Source organism: Callithrix jacchus, chromosome 6, assembly GCF_049354715.1.
Source record: "Callithrix jacchus isolate 240 chromosome 6, calJac240_pri, whole genome shotgun sequence".
Lineage (NCBI taxonomy): Eukaryota > Metazoa > Chordata > Mammalia > Primates > Cebidae > Callithrix > Callithrix jacchus.
In genome coordinates, this window is record NC_133507.1 from 112205790 (window position 1) to 112226765 (window position 20976).

General features: G+C 40.3%; 1 protein-coding gene across 12 annotated transcripts in view; it reads left to right on the plus strand.

The window, feature by feature from the left end:
- MYO1B (myosin IB) overlaps positions 1-20976 on the plus strand; it is a 186285-nt gene that overhangs the window by 51349 nt on the left and 113960 nt on the right. For all 12 annotated transcript variants that reach the window (XM_035305163.3, XM_035305162.3, XM_078328048.1 and 9 more), the window contains exon 3: positions 609-724. In XM_035305163.3, coding sequence (XP_035161054.1) covers positions 609-724 — 116 coding nt within the window. The remainder of the gene's footprint in view (positions 1-608; positions 725-20976) is intronic.

Consider the following 20976-nt stretch of genomic DNA (forward strand, 5'->3'; position numbering starts at 1 on the left):
ATTTGACACTAAAATTCTGGTATTGTAGTATATTAGATATAATGAGATTATGTTGTTTGAATGTCCAGGAGATAACTGCAGCTGTGATACTGAATTTAACGTGATCCGAGCCCGTTGTAGAAAGATTGACAGACTTACAGAGGGCCAGTTCCAGAGGGAAGGCCCTGTGAGGTATGGGTAGAGAGGAGGGGAACCCTGGGTTACTGTTGACTGAAAAGGTGGATAAAGATGAGGGAAGAAGGAACTACAGCTCTATCCAGAATCAGGGAGAGCATGGCTCTTGCTTACAGTTAGCAGTAGTTGGTGACAAAAGTTTTGGAAAGTATAACAAAGCTTTGGAGAACTCTTACCCATAATCATAAATTAGTTCAGAGATTTATTTTTGAAAGGATTTAAAATATATAAATGTATGGTTTCCATTTATCAGCAAAATGAATAAACATTGTTCACCATCTGTCTTCAGAGATGTAAAGCATTCTTAAAAAGTATACAGTGTATGGTGAAGCAGAACTAGTGTTGATTTTAAAAGGTCAAAACTAAATGACACTAAAGCTTAGAATGCATCTTGTGTATTAACTAATGGGCATGTTCTGTTCTTTCTTTTGCAGACATACATTGGAAGTGTGGTTATATCTGTTAACCCATACCGATCTTTGCCCATTTATTCACCAGAGAAAGTGGAAGAATACAGGAACAGAAATTTTTATGAACTGAGCCCTCACATGTAAGTACTGTACTAAAGCATTAAGTTTCTCTTTTACTCCAGAGATGTGTAGTTGACAGATGTGTGCAGCTGTCTCTTTTGAATTTCAGGAAAATGTTTTTGTCAGTTTTTTTCTCAAAGTTTGATAAAAGTATGAAGATGTTAATTGTTATTTATTTTAAATTAAAAAAAGGCAGAATACTTCATTTGACGTCAGACACTTCTGAAATATTTGGATTCAGGATGTAAAACATTTTCTGTTCAAAATTCTATGCAAGTAGCAGCTGCTACTAATTATTTTTGCAAATAAAACAGGAATGTGCATTGTTTATTATCATAAAGAGCCTAAGCAGCGTTTTCATAGTCTTGTTGGGCCAAGAAAAATCCCAAGTGTTGGGTTGTGTGATGGTGTTTGGGTAAAAGGACCAAACAATACCTTCCGTTTATAATTTTTGCAGACATCGTTCCCAGATACATGGGATAGGCCAGTGATATCACTTTATTTGGAAAGTCGCTTGTTTCATTTTTCTGAAGAAGGCCACTTATTAGTGTAAATAATTCCTTCACAGTACCTGTAGATTCTGTTTGTCTCCTCCTTCATAGTTCTTTGTTGACATGCTTATTAAGAGATACCGAAATGATTCAGCCACTTTATGCTACTAGAATTTTGTTGTCTAGTCTTAATGACTGAAACACAACACTGGAAAAGTTTTTTTAGATTTGGTAGATCAGTGGTAGAACCAGGTTGTTCGACCCTAGAACTTTCGATTCCCCCCCAGTAAAAATATCTGAAAAAGAAAGTTAGAGGGAGAATACCCAGAAAGTATCACAAACAATACCTTGAACTTTTTCTTTCTCAGGTTTTGTTACATTTTATTGATTCAAGATGAATATGTTCACTACATTCTCATGTCCACTACTGGACATTTACTTTTCCTTTTCTTTAAAGAAAAGGAAAGAGAAATATGCTGAGTTGGGCCAAGTTGCGTAATGAGTTGAGAGCCTCAGACTTCTCTGCTTGTTGCTTAGGCAGAAACATTTCCTACTTTCTCTCCTATGGGCATGCACACATTTTACCAGAATCCATGCAGTTATGATTGTCAGTTGCTACAAGTGGCGCATGGTGTCTTTTGGAGTGGTATTGGTTGATGCAGCGTAGTACCTGACATGCAATAAACTGTTGAATGCAAATTTAGAATATTTGTGAACTGCTGGTGAATGTGGGCTGGGACTGATGTATACAGAAGTGCCTTGGAAGGTGTCAGTCATTTTACAAAGCTATTTTGTTCATTGTTACCACCGTTGCTATTACTTTTTTGCAGTAGCATCATCCTTTTTCTCTCAAAACAGATGATATGCTGCAAATAACCCCAAATCATCTCGAAATGCATGTAAACATGTGCATGTAGATATTGATGAGGAAATGTTCAGAAAATGTCTTAACTGTAGAGAAGATTAATTGGTCATTGGCATATTGGTAGCGGGGCATTTGAAAATGGTTAAGCTGCCAACTTGGGTCACTTCTAGAATTGAGACATTTTCAGTATCTTGAGCGAAAGCAGTAGTTCTCAAGACGAGACAGTTTTATCTCCCAGGGGACAGTTGACAGTATCTGGAGACATTTTTGGTTGTGAAACTGGGGGTTGGAGGGCGCTTGCTGCTAGTGGGTCAGGGGTGCTGCTAAGCATCCTTCAGTGCACATGCAGCCCACACTAAAGCATTACCTGTCCATAGTGCCATTAGTCCATAGTGCCATTAACCATGTCCGTAGTGCCAAGGCTAAGAAACCCTGAGCCAAAGTGAAAGAACCTGCAGAAAGTCTTCATTATGTCCTAGCAGAAAGGAGTTTTTCTGTATGATTAAAGATTGGCTTTATTAATTTTGTTAGAACATAAAATCTAATAACTAAGGAACATATACATACCACTGTCCGGATGCTTATTTTAGTTTCTCTTGATAAACAGCATGCAGTAATGTATTTGGACTGTTTGGAACTGAAGATTATTTATTATTTAAATGTAGGCAAATGGTTATTAAAAACTAAACACTATGTATTTTACCAGTCAAGCAGTTTCTGATTATTCAGCTTTCTTCTAGAGGTAGATAGTGCAAGTGATCCTTTTTCATTTTGCCTTAAGACAAAGATAATCTGAAATTTGTTTTATAAAGTTAACCTGGTAGTTAAGCCCTGTAATGACATACTTTATTCAATACCTGAATATTTTAAATTCTAGACCTCAAAGCCCCACTTCTCAAAATATGTTGCTTGGACCAATTGTATCAGCATCTCCCCCAGTGGCTTATGAAAAAGTCTGGTTTCCTAGGCCTTAACTTCTGATAAGCCAGGAATCTACATTTTTCACAAGGTTTCTGGGTGATTCTTATGCACATATATGTCTGAGAATGTGTTGCTTTAGATCTATATTTAAAATGTTTTTCTTTCCTTTCTTAACTACTTACTACAATTTGTGCTCTTTAACAATAATAGTAGTAGTAATAAAAATATTTATGACTAAGATTTATTAGGTACTTACTATGTGTGGGTACTGCTCTAAATATATGGGTTTTTTTCTCCTTTTATTCACTATCTACCTGGAGATAATACTTTATATGTTTTATAACTCATTTTATTCTCAAAATAATTTTGTGAGGTAGGCACTATTACAAATGGGGAAATTGTGACAGAAAGATCAAGAAACTTATCCAAAGCCACACAGCTGGTGGGAGTGGAGCCGGGGTATTGACATCAGTTGCCTGTCTTGGCTGGAAATGGGCTTGCCATTTTCATGACAGACCTCTTCCTGTGTACTTCCACCCCACTACCCTTGGTGCGCCTGTGTTTCTGCACCACAAACCCTCCAGGATAATCTTGACTATGCCTTAGTTTACCTCCAGCAATTGTCCACATAATCTTTTTGTGTTTTCAGCTTAAATCTGCCCTCTGGGAATGTTTAGATACATAATATTTGGGTAGATAGAGAATGTTTAGAAGTCTATTCTAGATCATAGAAGTTCATGCTCCAGAATATACATTTTTATCCTGGCACCTAGAAGATTCCTGTAGGAGGCAGCATGGTGCAGCTACTCTAGTTCACACCCCTCACCCCTAGGGAGAAGAACCATCACCAGCACTAAAATAAAATACATTCTCAATGTGCTTACGATCAGAAAAAGACTTGTTACCATGGCCTACAAAGCACTTACATGGTGGGCAAGGTACAGCTTTACTAATGTATCATCTCAGGTTGCCAGATCCCTCTCATTCCCCCTCCCATCTTGCTTTATTCTCTCAGTCCTCACCCACCCTCACCTCATTCCCTCCCGCGAGAGCGTCCTTGCACAGCATTCTGTGCCTTCTGCCTGGAATGCTTTTCCCTCCTTCTCCAAAGCAACTCGTGTTCTTCCTTCAGACCTCAAACTGCAGAGACCTCTTTAGGGAGGAACTTTCCTCACTTGCTCCCTGCTGAGGCTAGATCTATTGCTTTTGCCACATTTACAATTTCATGTTTTTTTAAGGGATGAATTGTCCAAGAATTTAATAAGGGTTCATTTAAAAACATGTCAGACAGGACTTGAGTTCAAGTCTCAGTTCTTCCATTTACAGGCTATATAATCTTGAGAAAATTACTTGAAGAAACTTCAGCTCAGAGAAATTAAATAATTTGCTTATTCAGTAGGGAAAGAATTATTAATTAAGAGCTGGGATTTTTGTAAGGGCTAAATATGTAGTTGATATTTAGATAATATAATGATCTAATATATATAAAGTGCTTAGCATGGAATCTGCTGTAACTTTGTGGGAAAGGAGAGCCGCTTTTACTAACAATGAGAATTATAGCAATTATTGTAATAATAAGGTGTGTGGGACACACTTCCAGCATTCTCCCATGCTCTGTCTTGCCACTTTCTACATGGTGGGACATTTGCCATTTCCTTTATTGTATTTTCCTGCATTATTCTTTGTGAATGTTCATCTTTGACAGTATTTTGAAACAGGGTCAATGCTAACTTGGTTCCCTACTAAAACAGCCTGGCATTCTCAAACAGGGTGTTTGTGATGTAAGAGGGTAGGTAAGATGACCTTGGCTTTTGATGCATTCTAACAATAAACATTTCATGAATTTACTTCCAGTTTGAATAGAGAACAACTTAAGCAGCTGCTCAGACTACATACTTTGAAACTTTGCCAATTAACTTACACAATATTACATTTGAAATTTACTTGTTAAAACTTTTTTTTTTTTTTGAGTTGGAGTCTTGCTCTGTCCCCCAGGCTGGAGTGCAATGGAGTGATCTTGGCTCACTGCAACCTCTGCCTCTGGGTTCAAACAATTCTCCTGCCTCAGCCTCCTGAGTAGCTGGGACTACAGGTGCCCACCATCATGCCTGGTTAATTTTTGTAGTTTTAGTAGAGCTGGGGTTTCACCATATTGGCCAGGCTGGTTTCTTGGCCAGGCTGGTCTCGAACTTCTGACCTTGTGATCCACTTGCCTTAGCCTCTCAAAGTGCTGAGATTACACTTGTAAGCAACTGCGCCTAGTCTAGTCTTTTTCTTTCTTCCTTCCCCCCTTTTTTTTTTTTTATAAAGAGATAAAGTCTTGCTGTGTCGTCCAGGCTGGTTTCAACTTCTAGGCTAAAGAGATCCTCCTGCCTCCTGAGTAGGTGGGGCTATAGGCACATGCCACTGTATCTGTCTTACATTTGGAATTTAATTTGAGCTGTATCCACTGTTAGTCTCCAAAAGCACCCAGATACTTTTGGAATTCACAAGTTTTTTGGAAGTGTCTGGAATTTATCTTTCTTTAAATTTTAGATAATTAAAAATAATCCCATTCTGTGTAAGTGTATGACTTTCAGATCATGGAAATGTATATATTAATTTCTTACTTTTTTTTTTCTTTCAAAAATAGCTTTCTGTTATCATTTGTGGGACTGTTAGTCCCCCAAACATGTAACTCCTCAGCTGGACTCCTCCTCTGCAGCTCCTTTCCTTTTCTGAACTCCTATCCCTGTTATGTGTTAAGCCACACCCTTGAGCAGAATATCACTGGGTGGCATCCCCAAGGAAATGTGGCAGAGTCTATACCACCATTTGCTTGTCTAATTAAGTAAGTGATGTCTTTCCAGTAAGATTTTTAAGTTATTTGAAAATAAGAAATGTAAGAAATGTATTCCAGGGAGGACTTAGTACATTTCAGAAAACTTAGCAACTGGATTCACTGAGAACTGCGTCAGATTCCCAAATAGCATCGAGAAGGAAAGGCTGAGAAGGGAGAGATGAGGGAAATAATGAAACTACAGGTTGAGCATCCCTAATCTGAAAATCCGCAATCTGAAATGATCTGAAATCAGAAACTTTTTGACTGTGACATGACACCCCAAGTGGAAAACACCACTCCTGACCTCCAAATGCAGTCAAAATGCTGTCATGCAGCATAGAATTGATTCTATTCCCCAAGATAAAAATAAAGTTACTTTCAGGCTATGTGTATAAATAAGGTGTATATTAAACATCAGTGAATTTTGTGTTTAGACTTGGGTCCTATACCCAAGATAATTTTGTATCTGCAGATATTCCAAAATCTGAAAAAATTTGAAATCTAAAACACTTCTAGTCCCAAACATTTTGGCTAAGTTAAAGGATACTCAGCCAATACTTAGTCTCCTTCCACTTGGTCGAAATAGCACGGTGACAGTGCACCTTCAGCTCTTTTAGTTCCCAAATCCACTGGAGTTTTTTGTTGTGTGATTTTGACGTTGCAGCAGTTGATGCAGTTTATCGCCAACAGATGGATCTTCTAAAATCGATCATGTTGCTCCCCTTCCTAGAAACCTTCATAGGCTCCCTATTACTCCCAGTTCCTTTGGCCTCGCGTTCAAGGGCCTTTGCAGTCCAGCTTTAGTGCTCCTCCCTGCTCCTCCCCTAACACACTCCTCTCCTTTGTGGGATCTCCTCGAGTTAGAGCCATTCCTGTCTTCTCCTTTCCACGTCTCCTACCCTATACCTTTTCTCCATTGTTAAAATCCTGCCAGTGTCCTGTGGTCTGTCTGAAAGGCATGGTCAGCCCCAGCATAACCCACAAGGGACTTACACTCGCACTGAGTTATCAGACCACTCATGTGGCCTTACATACCACCTCTTCTTACTATGGCTGAGTGGGTGTTGGTGTCACCCTCTTGAATGACATAGAAGCTTCTAGGTTAGAGAGTCTTTATCCTGCACATCTCTGTGGCTGTCTCCAGTGCTTTTCTCTTAAAAGCTCAACAACTGTAAAATAAAAGAGATTTTAAGTGACTTTTTATTACATTTTACCTGTGGTATAACTGAGCATTCAATGAAATAAAAGTGTACTTGATTGGATATTTGTGGAGTTTATTCAAAATTTCATGCAGTATAATGAGAATTTTTTTCTTTTTTTAAAGCAAAAATATTTTTATGGTGCTCCTCAACTCTAAGTATTTGTTCAGTTTCAATATGTTCATGTTTTCTGTGTGCCTATTGGAGGGAACTCGCCAGTAGAAGAAGAATATCTTGTGGCACCTGGCAACAAGCTCTCCGGTGGTCACAGCCCAGGAATGAGCTGAAATGTGTCCTTTAGTTAGTATATAATGTGCTGGCCGTATTACCTTAGGCATTGCAATCACAATGTGAAGCAGTCTTTCCCTGTTAGTAAATGAAAAACTCAGCAACAAATGCTAAAACTTAGAAAAGTGGCTTACAGCTTTGAATCATTTCTGGTTACCCGCACTAAAAAATGGGTAAGTAATTAGTGGGGGGATCTGGGATGGTGCTAATAATGTCAGTTGTCCAGCTGTGAGCCCTCTGTCTGTGGACTCTTTGACCCCTGCTTTTTGGCCAGACTGATTTTCAGGACCACATGCCATTACCCATGAATGATGCTGCTATAACACTTGTGTGTTTTGTGGCCTCGTTGATTCTCTTACAATTTTACTCCGTTCAAGGTGAACCAGAATAATGTTATAAAGAATATTTCTGGCTGTATCTCAAAATGTACTGGTGCTGTGGTTGAGTCTGCAGAGCTTAGGCTAAGATTGCAGGGCAGAAGACTCACACATTATTTCTTTTACGTAGTCAGTATTTTTCTCTGCAACAGAGTTGAAATTCTGTAAATAAAGTTGTGTTTATTTGGAGATCACTTACAACAACTAGATTCTGAATTCTCCTGTAGAGGTTGCTTGTGTAACTAACTGGATGTAAAAGTGCTTTCTCAGGGGTGTGTGTGCATGTGTGTTGATGTGATGTCGCCGAGCTGCTGTGTTATTTCTTTCATTTTACTTTTGGAATAGTTGAGCCTTCAAATTGATCCAGTACATCTCCAAAAATAAGTTGCAGAAAAGGGTTTTATGCTTTCCCATCTAGCATTCTTTTTATTTATTGCTATAGGAGAGATGTTCATTTACTGAGCAAATATTTAGTGAGAGCTTACTGTATGCCAGGCAGTCTTTTAGGCACTGGGATACAGCAGTGAACAAAACAGATAAAATTCCTGTCTTTGTGAGAGAGACTAAACTCCAGCTTAAGAATTTAGAAGTCAAGATTGTTCACACCATTGGTTAGGAGGGAAAAAGGGAAGAGGAGAGGAAGGGAAGCGTTTGTGAAAAAAAAAGATTGAATCTTAAAGGATATTCTTATAAAACCCCTTCTGAGCCATGTCTAAGGCAGTTTAAGTCAGTAGATGACAGGTTGTGGTCTGCAAGGCTTTGCATGTGTCCTGGCCTTGGATCTACACAAGTAGCTTGTACAGAAGGGAATCAGAGCTTTGTTTGCTTTCAAGTTTTGATGCCTTAAATAAACATCTCATGTGTAATGACACCATCTTGAAAACAGCCAAAATTACCCTTTTCCTTTTATGCATGACTGTCATGGGTCAAAATAAGCAGAAGGCAGGCACTGCGTTTGCTGTCAGTCTTGGTGGATGTTTGTTTGATTCTGGACAAGAAGGATTAGAAAACTTCTTGACATGGGCGAGTTTCGTATCAGCAGTGCAGCATCCATGTGGTGGTCAAGCTCCGCTGTTGACTTGACAGCTTCCTGAGGCTGGGTCTGCAGTGGGAAACATCACACTTAATCAGCTTCTGTAAATGCTCCACAGATTGAACTTCCTGCCTTTGACTCTCAAAGTTTTCTTCCCAGTGTATTGCTTTACTGGGGCTATTTTCAAAACAGTTTCTTTTCAGGATATGTACTCTAAGCAGAAAGAGACCTCAGCTAATTTTTCTTCCAGATCATGAAGCTTTTAAAACTCAAGTAGGAAGGTTGGTTTGATGCCAGCCTGATGTTTTTATCATGAAGATTGTTATGATGTAAGAATACATTTGTTAATTGAAAAATATTTCTGGCACATCTGGGCAGGTTCAGAATCCTAATTTCTAGGCCCCCAATTAGAGTTTATATTCCTTTTCACCAAAGGCACATCTTAGACTCGAAAGAGATTATTGTATAAATGTGGTTCATAAAGCCAAGCCTATGTTCGTACCAGCATATGTGATAATTTCAATGATATAATCTTAAAGGGAAGTTTGGTTCTCAGCAAAACAGCTGCTTCCTGCCAAAATGTAGCTGGCCTTTGACAGGCTCTGAGAAGTTCTGCAACACTTTGGAAAAGATCCATTTCATCTGGAGAAGCAGCACTAAGGCCTCAGCCTTGAGAAGGATTAGTATAATTACTTCATCCCTAACGGAGAGAGCTACATTCGGAACCCACCTGGGGAGCCCTGTCTAGGGAGGCAGGAGGGGTTGGCCCCTCCCCTTTGTTGTTGAAATTGGAATCTTTGTCATGGTCTGTTGCTGGGATTGGTGTGGCAGGGTAGGTAGGGCCAAAGGAGCCCTGTGGGAGTTTGTCTGAACGGGCTGACAAAAGCTGGTCCCCAGCCAGCCAGCCCAGGGAGTTAGCAAAGCCAGGGATAAGGAAGGAGTTCAGCAGAGTATGAGGCCCCACTCATGAGACTAAGGAACTGAGGGTGCAGATGGGGCCACCACAGGGGCAGAAACTCACGTAGAGGGGAACAGGCCCAGGCATACCAGGCCCAGGTTCCAGTTCCAGCCTGTCCCAGGGATCCCAGATTCCCAAGTGTGGGTGATTGTTCATCCATCCGATAACATGATTAAGCATCCACAACATGTTGAGGTGCTGGGAATACAAAGATGAATTTGCCCTTAAGGATTCACAGGCTGGTGTGGGAGACAGACTGATAAATAAATACAGAGGGGAGAAAGCGGCCATAAAAAAGGTGGGGCATGTCCAGGTTTGCCCTGGACAGCCCGGGTGCCTCCTGTTGTAGCATCATAATTATGAATAGTGCTCCTTGCACTCACAGAAGAGGCTGAGAATGAGCAGTAAATGGTGTGGTTCCCTTGGAAAATGGAGTACAACCTTGCCTAAGGAGCTAGGAGATGGGATTGGGGACCCTTAGGTGATGAGTTTGCCGCATGGATGAAGAATAGGACTCTAGGCTCAGGAGAGAATTTTCCAGTCAGAGGGAACAGTGTTGACTTAGCCATTCATCATACATTATTTGAGTGCCTACTGTGTGCCATGTAATAGTGTAGATATTGGGGACACAGTGGACAAAAATCTTGACCCATTTAGGCTTCCATTCTAGCACAGAGAGAGACAAAACACAAAAGAAGTTAATAAAACAAAAGATATTTTAGATGGTAGCAAGTGCTGTGGAGAAACTTAAAGCAGAGAAGGGGCATCAGGGCTGTGGGGGAGCCAGGGCTGGTTTACTGCTTTAAATAGGGTAGCCAGGGAGTACCTTATTGAGATGTTATATTTCAGTATCATCCTCTAGGGGTAAGAGGAAGAGATGTGTGATGTGCTGGGAGAACAACGTTCTAGGCAGAGGCAACAGCAGATGTGAAGGTCTGAAGGGGAGACAGACAGAGCTAGAACAGCATTGCACGTCAGTGATCTCAATGCGTGTGGCTCCTGAGGTTGGAATGTGGAGTACAAGCTGGGGAGGGCAGATGAGGTGGAAGAGGAAGAGTAGACCCAGGTCATGAAGAACCTGTGTGCTAAGGATTTTTAAGCAGGTAGGAGGAGAGATAAGATCAGCCTTGGGATTTGAACTGCTCTGGGTGTTCAGGGAAAGAGAAACTCAAGGAGAGATTTAGGTTTAGGGACCTGGTAGGCTTTTGCAGTAAGGGACAAGGACAGAAGGCTCATCTGGGGATGGGAAGGACACTTTAGAGGCAAATCCGCAGGATGCAGTGGCTGACCAGAAGAGGTGAAGAGAGAGGGAGAAAGGAGGATCAGAGGCCAATCACAATTCCTGTGTGGGATGGAGAGGTTCAGAATCCCAAGCAGCCCTGGAACTGAAATAGCCTGGAGATAGTCTTATGAAGCAACCGTGGGTGCCCAGAAGAGCATGGCTCCAGGTAATTGACAGCAGATAATTGTATGTTTCTAATATCATTTCTGATACCAGGTGTGTGACTTCCCCCCACTCCACACACCAGTTGTCTGACACTAACTGGGTGTCCAGCAATTCAATTTGTTTACTGGAAAGGGGTCCCCCAAGAGAAAGTTCTTGGATCCTGTGCAAGAAAGTATTCGAGGTGAATCCACAGAGTAAAGTGAAAGCAAGTTTATTAAGAAAGTAAAAAAATGAAGAATGACTATTTCATCCCATGAACAGAGCAGCCCTGAGGGCTGCCGGTTGCCCATTTTTATGTTTATTTCTTGATTACATGCTAAACAAGGCGTGGATCATTCATGAGTTTTCTGGGAAAGGGGAGGGCAATTCCCAGAACTGAGGGTTCCTCCTGTTCTTTAGACTGCATAGAGTAACTTCCCAACGTTGCTGTGGCATTTGTAAACTGTCCTGGTGCTGGTGGTAATGTCTTCTAGCATGCTAATGTATTATAATTAGTGTATAATGAGCAGTGAGGACCACCAAGAGGTCAGTTGCTTCACCATCTTGGTGGACTTTAGCCAGCTTCTTTACCGCAGCCTGTTTTTATCAGCAAGGTCTTTACAGCCTGTATCTTGTGCTGACCTCCTGTCTCACCCTGTGACTAAGAATGCCTAACCTTCTGGGAATGCAGCCCAGTAGATCTCAGCCTTCTTTTATTGAGCCCCTATTCAAGATGGAGTTGCTCTGGTTCTAACGCCTCTGGCAAATTCAGTTCTGATACTAACTACAGAGTTAACATAGACCACACAGGTCAAAGGCTTAGTTCTACCTACAGGAATGTCCCACTTCAGACACCAGCCACAAATGGGGTACCCTGGCTACTTACACTTCTGTTCAGCCATCCCCACACATTCTGTCTGTTCACCAACCTAGATCCCCTTATCCCCACCAAAAAAACCCAGAAACGTGCTCAAGTTTTTATAACCCAATCTCTAGCTCCCCTCCCCTCCCTGGTGGTGGGGAAGTGGGGTTGAAAGTCCCCCCTTCTAATCACCGCCTTGATCTTTCTGGTAAACATTTCTATCCTGTTGCTACTGAAGGGCCCCACCTGAGTCCCCTCATTTACATAACCTCAGGTATGAGTGAAAGGGACTTGTGAATAATACACGATACTCCTATTACTCAGGAAATTCCAAAGGTTTTAGGAGCTCTGTGCCAGGAACCTGAGACAAAGACCAGATGCACCTCTTCTTATAACCATAGATGTGGACTTGTGTATACATTGTTCTTAAGAAGTCGTAGAAAGCTTGTCCTGAAATACTTGAATACTTGTCCTGGCCTTCCTGAAGCCAGGTTATTGTTGGAGTTTCTGTATCGAATTTTAGAAACTGAATTAGTGGACCACCTTTTTCCAAGACATGTCTAAGGGTAGCAACAGTTCAACTCAATAAACATTTGAGTGTTGTGTGCCTGGGATGCCATCCAACCCCTCCGAGTCCTGGAGGACTTCTCTTATTATCTCCCCTCTCTACTGCGTTACCTTTTTTCTTTCTTCTTCCATTCCGACCAACATAACGTGCTGCAATGTTTCTCTTGAGTTCACATCTCCTAGCTACCACACCACTGGTTTTCTTTTATTACCAAACTATTTGAAAAGTGGTGTCTGCTTACTGTTTCTAGTTCATCTCTTTTACTTTTATAAATCACTCTGATTGGGCTTTCATTCCCCACTCCACTAAAACTTCTTTTCAAGATCATTTGTGACCTCCATGTTATCAAATCCAACGGTCAATTTTGAATCCTCCTCTGTCTTTATCAACAATGTTTGGCAACATGACCAACTCCTTCTTGGAACCCTTTAAAAATTTGGCTTTCTGGCCTCCACACTTTCCTGTCTTTCCCCACCACCTTGCTGCCTGCTCCATCTCCAGCCTCAACATCCCCTCGACAGGGGCTCCACTCTGGGACCTTTGCTTTTCTCCTCTGTACGCAATATTTCAATGAGCCCACGTGGGCTTCAAATACCCTCTGTGTGCTGATGATGCCTCCCGGATTTAGATCTCCACCCGGATCTCTCACCTGACCTGCAGGCAGTCCAGCTGTGTTCAGCTCTGCAGCATCTCTTTGGATAAGAGCATCTCAAACCTCGGCACGTTTCAAACCAGACTTGGGATTGCCCCACTCCCTCTTCTCTTTCTCACCTTGTTCAGTGGCAGTATCATCCTTTGGTTACTCAGGGCAAAAACTGTTTTTTTCCTTTTCTCCTACTGCACACTCAGTCCATCATCAGGTCTTATGTATCCCAGCTTGATCAACCTAACCACCCATGGCCACCATGCATGCCCAGGCCACCACGCTCCTTTGCTTGGATTATGGTGGTAGCCTCCTAACTGTGTCCTTGTTTCAACTCTCCTGTTGCCTCCTCCTCCCTCCCCTCAACCCCCAACTTTCTTTTCTCCATTAATGTTATGGCTGCTGCCTAGAGTGATCTTTTTTAAAGATCTTCATCAGATTGTTTTTCTTTGCTGCTCAAAAACCTGCAGTGGCTCCCTTGTAGCCTTCATGGCTCCACTTGATCTGGGTGCTGGCCACTTCCCTCCCACCCTCTCCCCAGCCACACTGTCTTCCTCGGTGCTTCTTGAACTTGCCGCTTTCAGCATCATTCTTATGCCATAGAGGGGCTGACTTGCTGTCTTATTGCAGTCAGGAAATGGCTCAGTAGTCAGAGAAACCTTCTCTAACTACACTCCCTGAAATAGCAATTTCTGCCTCAATCACCTGTTATTCGCTTAGACTACTTTATTTTTCTTCAGAGCATTTGTTCTTACCCGACATCTCACCACGGGCTCATTCGTTTGTTACTTTATTGTATTCTGCATTCGAATGTCATCTCTGTGAGCACTTGCACTTTGTTTATTTTGCCATCCCTGTATCCATAGTAACAAGAACAATGCCTGGCACAGAGCAGCCACTCCATAAATATTGGTGGAGTGAGTGAATGAATGAATGGATTGGCTGGGGGTAGGAGGGCTGCTATTTGTTAGAAACTGTAGATGACATGGTTTTTGTCTTTAAGGATCGTCCATTCTAGTTGTGGGTTGCAGGTGGTTACATAAGCACGTTTTAATGTAACAGAATACTTACAAAAAACAAGTTGGAAGCACAGAAAAATTGGTGGGTTCAGAAATTCTGAAGGTGCCACTTGTGTTGAGTCTTAAAGAAGAAATTCATTTTTTTGTTTGAGACAGAATTTTACTCTGTCGCCCAGGCTGGAGTGCAGAGGTGTGAGCTTAGTTTACTGCAGCCTCTGCCTCCCGGCTGCAAGGGATTCTTTTGCCTCAGCCACCCAAGTAGCTGGGATTACAGGCATGCACCGCTGTGCCTGGCTAATTTTTGTATTTTTAGTAGAGAAGGGGTTTTACTATGTTGACCAGGCTGGTCTCAAATTCCTGACATCAAGTCATCTGCCTGCCTTAGCCTCCGAAAGTGCTGGGATTACAGGCACAAGCCACCATGCCCGACCCAAAGAAGGAATTCTTGAAGTAGGTGTCTTTTGTAGCTTATAGAAGATAAAGCAAAAGACTAGTTTTGACTATGGCAGATGGCCCTGAATGTCAGGAAAGGGAAATGGTATTAGAGTTGAGAATGTAGAGCTATTTTTTAGTTTTAATAAAACATTCCAATACCAATCTGCTTGAATCATTGGGAAGATTGAAGGATTATGAAGGTTATTCCAAAGTAATAGGAGGAGAGTTTGGGATAAGGAAATTACTTAAAATTACAAACTATGTGTCTGGAAAAATTGCCATCTTGCATTTCAGTCATCAACCAGAAAAAAATATCAGACTTGTTAAATGTGCCTAAATGTATACGTGTGTAAATGTGATGTTTTAATGAATGAGTGGTGAATGATTTAATGTTGAAATGATATAAGTGTAAACAGATGTTAATTCATTTATTTGTTTTACAACAGAACTTGTAGTTGCTATTGGTGACGAGTCACAATGTTATTTAGGAGGGGCAGCATTTGCTATGAAGAATACTTATTTTAACCTTTATTAACCCCTACAAAGCCCCGTGAAGCCCTCCCCTTAGAATATTAGTGTTCATTGGATGCATAGGTGATCAGCTTGAGATCCAAAAAGAATGTCCTCATATCCTGAATTACAGTAGGAACTTCCTCAGCCTTATAGATGACTTAGCCTACTTTCATGTAAATTTAACAATAGAGGAATAAGTTAGAGTATACACATTTTTCTACTAATCTTTTTCCTTCAGACCACATCAACATCCAAAACCTAGGAAGCACCTGGAGGGAGAGATGATTGGGGTGGTTTGCACCATAGACCTCTACCCTGGGAAAACACATGTAGGCGTAATCATAGGTTATCTGCGGAAGACCTTAGGTTACCTGCTTAAGATAGGAGGGTTTCATTTCTACTTTTATCCTCTATATTTTCATGAAGGATAGGTCGCTAAGGGCTCACATTTGGCCATGCAGTGTTGCTGCTGCTTCTATCCATATTTATAATTGGCTTGGCCATTATTAATAGCAGAGGCTTATGCGTATTTTTCTCATGTGAATAGCATAAGGGATGAAAATAGGGACATTCAAAATGGCAGAATCTCATCTGAGGTCAGGGAAATGAATTAAAAGCGTTACTGAAGTAGAAAGATGTTAAAGGCCTAAATTATAAAATGAACACATGTAGCTATTTACAATTACATGATGAGTGAGTCATGGCTATCTGGTTTCTCATTACCTGGAATGTGGGTTTGAGGAAGGAGGAAGTGTGGAAACGTGTGCATGGGTGTTGGGCATTGCTCCTAAAACAAATAGAAAATGACACAGAACACTTTGAACATTTGCTTCCTTTCCGTAACTTAACTTTTATTATAAGAGTATTATATCTATGATTGTTAATATCATACTTTGTCTTACAGGCATAGTTTACATACTGTAGATGGATTTTAAATGTTAAAAATCTTTGTCATTTTTTATATTAGGGACATTTCTTTATTTACATATATATTGCATCGATCTTGAATAGGACTCTTAAAATTAGCACTAATTAAAAATTCTGACTATGAAAATAGAGAAATTCTTTGGGAGGCCGAGGCGGGTAGATCACAAGGTCAAGAGATTGAGACCATCCTGGTCAACATCGTGAAACCCCGTCTCTACTAAAACAAAAAATTAGCTGGGCATGGTGGTGCGTGCCTGTAATCCTAGCTACTCAGGAGGCTGAGGCAGGAGAATTGCCTGAACCCAGGAGGCAGAGGTTGCAGTGAGCTGAGATCGCGCCATTGCACTCCAGCCTGGGTAACGAGCAAAACTCCGTCTCAAAAAAAAAAAAAAGAAAATAGAGAAATTGAGTTTGATAAATTTGTAGCTAGTGATCAGTTGTACATTTATTTTACTTGCCCTCTCGTTGCCTACTGTATCTGAAATCCCACTGTTTGCTTCATTTCTTCTCTTTTACAGACACCCTGGTCTACTATTCTGTTTTACTCACTCCACATATTCAAATCCTACTTATCTTTTGGGGTATGTGGGGAACCACCTCCATTTTGAAGCCTTTTCTCTAAAGGCCACTTGGTAGTCCGTATTATGCATTCTGTCACAACCATGACCTTTTATTTATATATGATTAATTTTATTAATCATATGACCTTTTATTTATCTTACATATCTCATTGATTGTCTCCTATGTAACCATTGGACTTCTACAATAGCAAGCATCTTTTGAGGAGGGACTATACATTTTACTTACTTTGTTGTAAGATCTGCCTATGTTTGCTTATTTATAGTTAACTTCAGGTAACACCATCCTAATGTATTGTGTGCATTATAAAATATACACAAGACTGGGAGTGTTTTAATAGTTATGAATAAATAAATACAAATGGAAGTTCTGATGTTTATAGTCATACTCCAGTGGCTCATCTTGGGCATGTCCTGGGATGCCTGCACCTAACTCTGGAGGCCTGGCATTAGGTACATAGTAGGTATTCAGGAAATATTTATTTTTAGCCTTCAGCTATTCTATGCTGCTTGCTAACAAAATTCCCACCTGTTGTAGATGAAACTTGAGTTATAGTCTAAGTGTGTTTGAGACATTGTAAGGGGGTATAAGGGATGATTTGTCAGAATAAGATAGGTTATTTTGGGGTGATAGGGCTTCCTAGCTCAAGGCATAACATGACAAAGGTTTCTAATGAATGGTACAATTTGATGGGGGTAGATGGGTTTTCTCAAAGGCTCTCCTAAAAATGGTTACTCAGATACCCAAGGTGCTTCTGTATTGTAGATATAATATCTGGAACATATGGCTTTTTTTTTTTTTTTTTTGAGACAGTCTTGCTCTGTTGCCCAGGCTGGAGTGTAGTAGCTCGACCTCAGCTCGCTGCAACGACCACCTCCCGGTTTCAATCCTCCAGGATTCTCCTGCCTCAGCCTCCTGAGGAGCTGGGATTACAGGCACCCGCCACCATGCCCTGCTAATTTCTTGTAATTTTAGTAGAGATGGGGTTTCACCATTTTGGTCAGGCTGGTATCATACTCCTGACCTCAGGTGATCCACCTGCCTCGTACTCCCAAAGTGCTCAGCCTCCACAGAGGCGTCAGCCATTGTGCCCGGCCCACGTGGCTTTTAAGATTGCTGTGGAAGGTGAAGAGAGAGCATAATAAGGTCTTCTTCATTGGCCAGTGCATAGTCAAATGGGTCCAACTTAACTGCAGAGGAAGCAGGGAGATACAGTCTCCCCTTGTGCCCAGGAAGGGAAAATGGAATGGGAGTTAGTTAATATATCACATGGTCTCCTGTCTGCTAGGATTATTTCAGTAAGGTTGTTGCTATTTGATAATTTAACTTGTGGATACCATGGAAAGTAAATGTGTGTGAATTTAAAAATGAGTTTAGTAGTATAATTTAGAATGAAAGCCCTCTTAAAATATTTTCAATTTAAAAAAAAAAATAGTAATTGTAATCATGGTGAATTTCCACATTTCCGGTTTAATTTTATTTGAATGCATTTCTACCAAAGTAAAAGTGTTCACCCATTTTTCATGTTTCTAATGTTATACATTTTTCTTTCACACTACTGTTCAGCAGACTTTAGTAGCTTTTTGGTTTATTATGAACAAAGACTCTTTTAGTAGTGTTACATTTGGTTGCTGTTGCTTACAGAAACAGATGATATTATGTGATTATTTGAAGATGTTTTAGTGCTTTGATAGTTTATTGCAGTAGATCCATCTTTGTTCCAATTCTCATATTACTGATTTCCTTGGAACCAGTGTGTCTATTGGAATTATTAGAAAATTCAATGCTGGTCTCTTCTGTATTTATTCACATATTCATCTATTGGGAATTTTGGTAAAATGGTTCTAACCAACTTTGAAACTTAAGCCAATGCAATGTTAATTTTTGTGGATTCAACTCTTCCTAGATGGGTGATGAATAAATAAAAGTTTCCCCTGTATTCAAGAGCTTAAAGTTGTGTTTAAGGAGAACTTTAATTAAGTTCTTTTTCCAAATATGACTATAGTCAAAGATAGAAGGTGAAGAAATATGAAAATTTTAGAAAATATTACAGAAGAATATTTTTTGTTAAGAAAGGAGAAGAATATTGGTTTTTCACAGGAGAGATGGGAAAGTTTCAGTTATTGGGTAATGCATTAAGAGTTTCTATTTCTATAATATGAGTCAGGGCAATAGGCTTTCAAAGTTTCTCTTGAGAAAAACGTCCCTAGCTCACTATTTTACCACAAGGTACACCTATGCCACTTGTCCCTATGCTAGTAATTATTGAAACCATTAGTCTATTTATTCAACCAATAGCACTAGCTGTATGATTAACAGCCAACATCATGGCCAATCACCTACTAATAAACTATAATTTTTAAATTGTAGACTTTTTATTCTACTAAACCTGTGTGTGTCTGTTTGTATACTGAAGATTTTTCTAGATTTGGTAAGAGTTGCAAATGTTGCAGGTGTAAGTGAATAAATGAAAATTATCTGAGAAAATTTTTAGCTCTTCTTATAAGGGGGGTTTGTATATTGTGAGGCAGATTCATTCATGCTTCCTCCTTACCCTCCTACCATCCTTTCATCCGTCCGTCCATCCATCCATCCGTCCATCCATCTAGGAATCTATCCACCCATCTTTCCCTCCTCCCTCAAAGCAAAGAAAAGCTCTTGTATGCAGAGATTTTAGTCATACTGATAGCCTTTTTTAGTTTTTATAGTTCATATGCATGTGAAAAAGATGAATGTGAACTAATTATGATATTCCCCACTTTCAAAAATTATATCCCCTACTATTCAAAATAGTAATCTGCATAGTAAGCTGACCAAAGGCAGCTTAGTATTTTATAGTCAATGTAATAAGATAAGTACCTTTCTAAAACTCAGAGCAAGGGAAACATAGAAAATAGATGAGACCCAAGTGAAAGTTAATACCATGACATCTTCTAAGCTTACTGAACTTGAACTATTTATTTCCTGGTCGTCAAAGTAAAAAAGGGAAATGTGATCAGTTACATTATTTTTGCATATAAGATCAAAGTGCATTTGCTTAAAAGAAGCAAAGTTTTCCTTGCCGGTTAAGTTTCAAAGAGATTTCTCCTGTGAGACTTACTATGTGAAGGGTGTCATTGTGAGCAACACCTCCCAAAACCTTATGGTGCATTTTAGGTAGCTGCTTCTCATGTCACTAAGTGGAAGCAGCAGGCGTAACACCAAAGCACAGTTTAGGAAAAGCCATTCTATGAAAGACATAAGTAAGTGGCTGTCATCTGTGGCTGCTTGTTAGAACCAGTGCAGAATTCCCTTAGAATCTGTAGGGTTAGGGAGGGGGAACAAGGTGTCGACTCCCTAGGTACCCAGTATACATCCAGGGATGAGAACCCATGAGTACAAGTGCTGAGCTTATTGATGTTTTGATTCAGTTCAAGAATACAAGAAACAGATAGGTTGCAATATTTCCTTCAGATGCCTCCTAGGTCTGTGAGGGTTTTTTTTTGTGTGTTCATTTATTTGTTTTCTGTTTTCTCATAAATGAGCTTTGAATTAAAGGTGGTCATCAGATAATTGGAGATTATATTCTCTGGTAGGGGCCTAGAGTACACATTCTCCACTGCCAATAAAAGACAGATCCTTAATTTTAAAAATCATTAGTAGTTTGGTCTGTCTTCACTTCATGAAAATTTAGGAAGCAAACCTAGACTTGTTTGAATAGATGGCCCCTCATCTCTACAGAAATCTCTGCAGCGATGAGGTGCCATAAGGCACATGACAAATCGAAAGTCCTCCAGACTGGAACTGATTTATCGTGGTGATCAGGCGACTATGGAGGGTAGAGTGATGATTCTCAGCCTTTGGCTTTGGGAGTTTTTGTAGAGATTGCTATTTTCTCAATCTGTAGTTATTTGAAGTGTACATATTTGAAGAAAACAGTCATGTGAGTGTGTGTGTGTGTGTATTTCCTCTTTTAACCTTTAAGCAATAAGGCTAGAACTACTGGTCTAGAATAGTTTTAGAAATTGTCATTTCCTTTTTGACAGTTTATAAAAATTTCAGGGATGTCTTCCTTTAGCAGGTGTTTAGTTCTAAAACCTCTAGAGACATGTGGCTTCATTCCAAATCTCTGTAGATTTTCTTCTCTGTCAGCAAGCTTTCTATATGTTGGCATATAGAAAGCTCCAGCAAGGGTCCTCTGGCATCATCCTAGGACTTGTCACTGAGTTGTTTGGATGTAACAGCATGTCAGATATCAGTGGCAAGAACGGCATGCAGGTGAGGAGCAGAGGGTTGTCACTGCAGCTTTTCTAGGCACTCTCCTAGCAATTTAAGTTAGAAAGATTTAATGTGTGGAGTCTTGGAAGA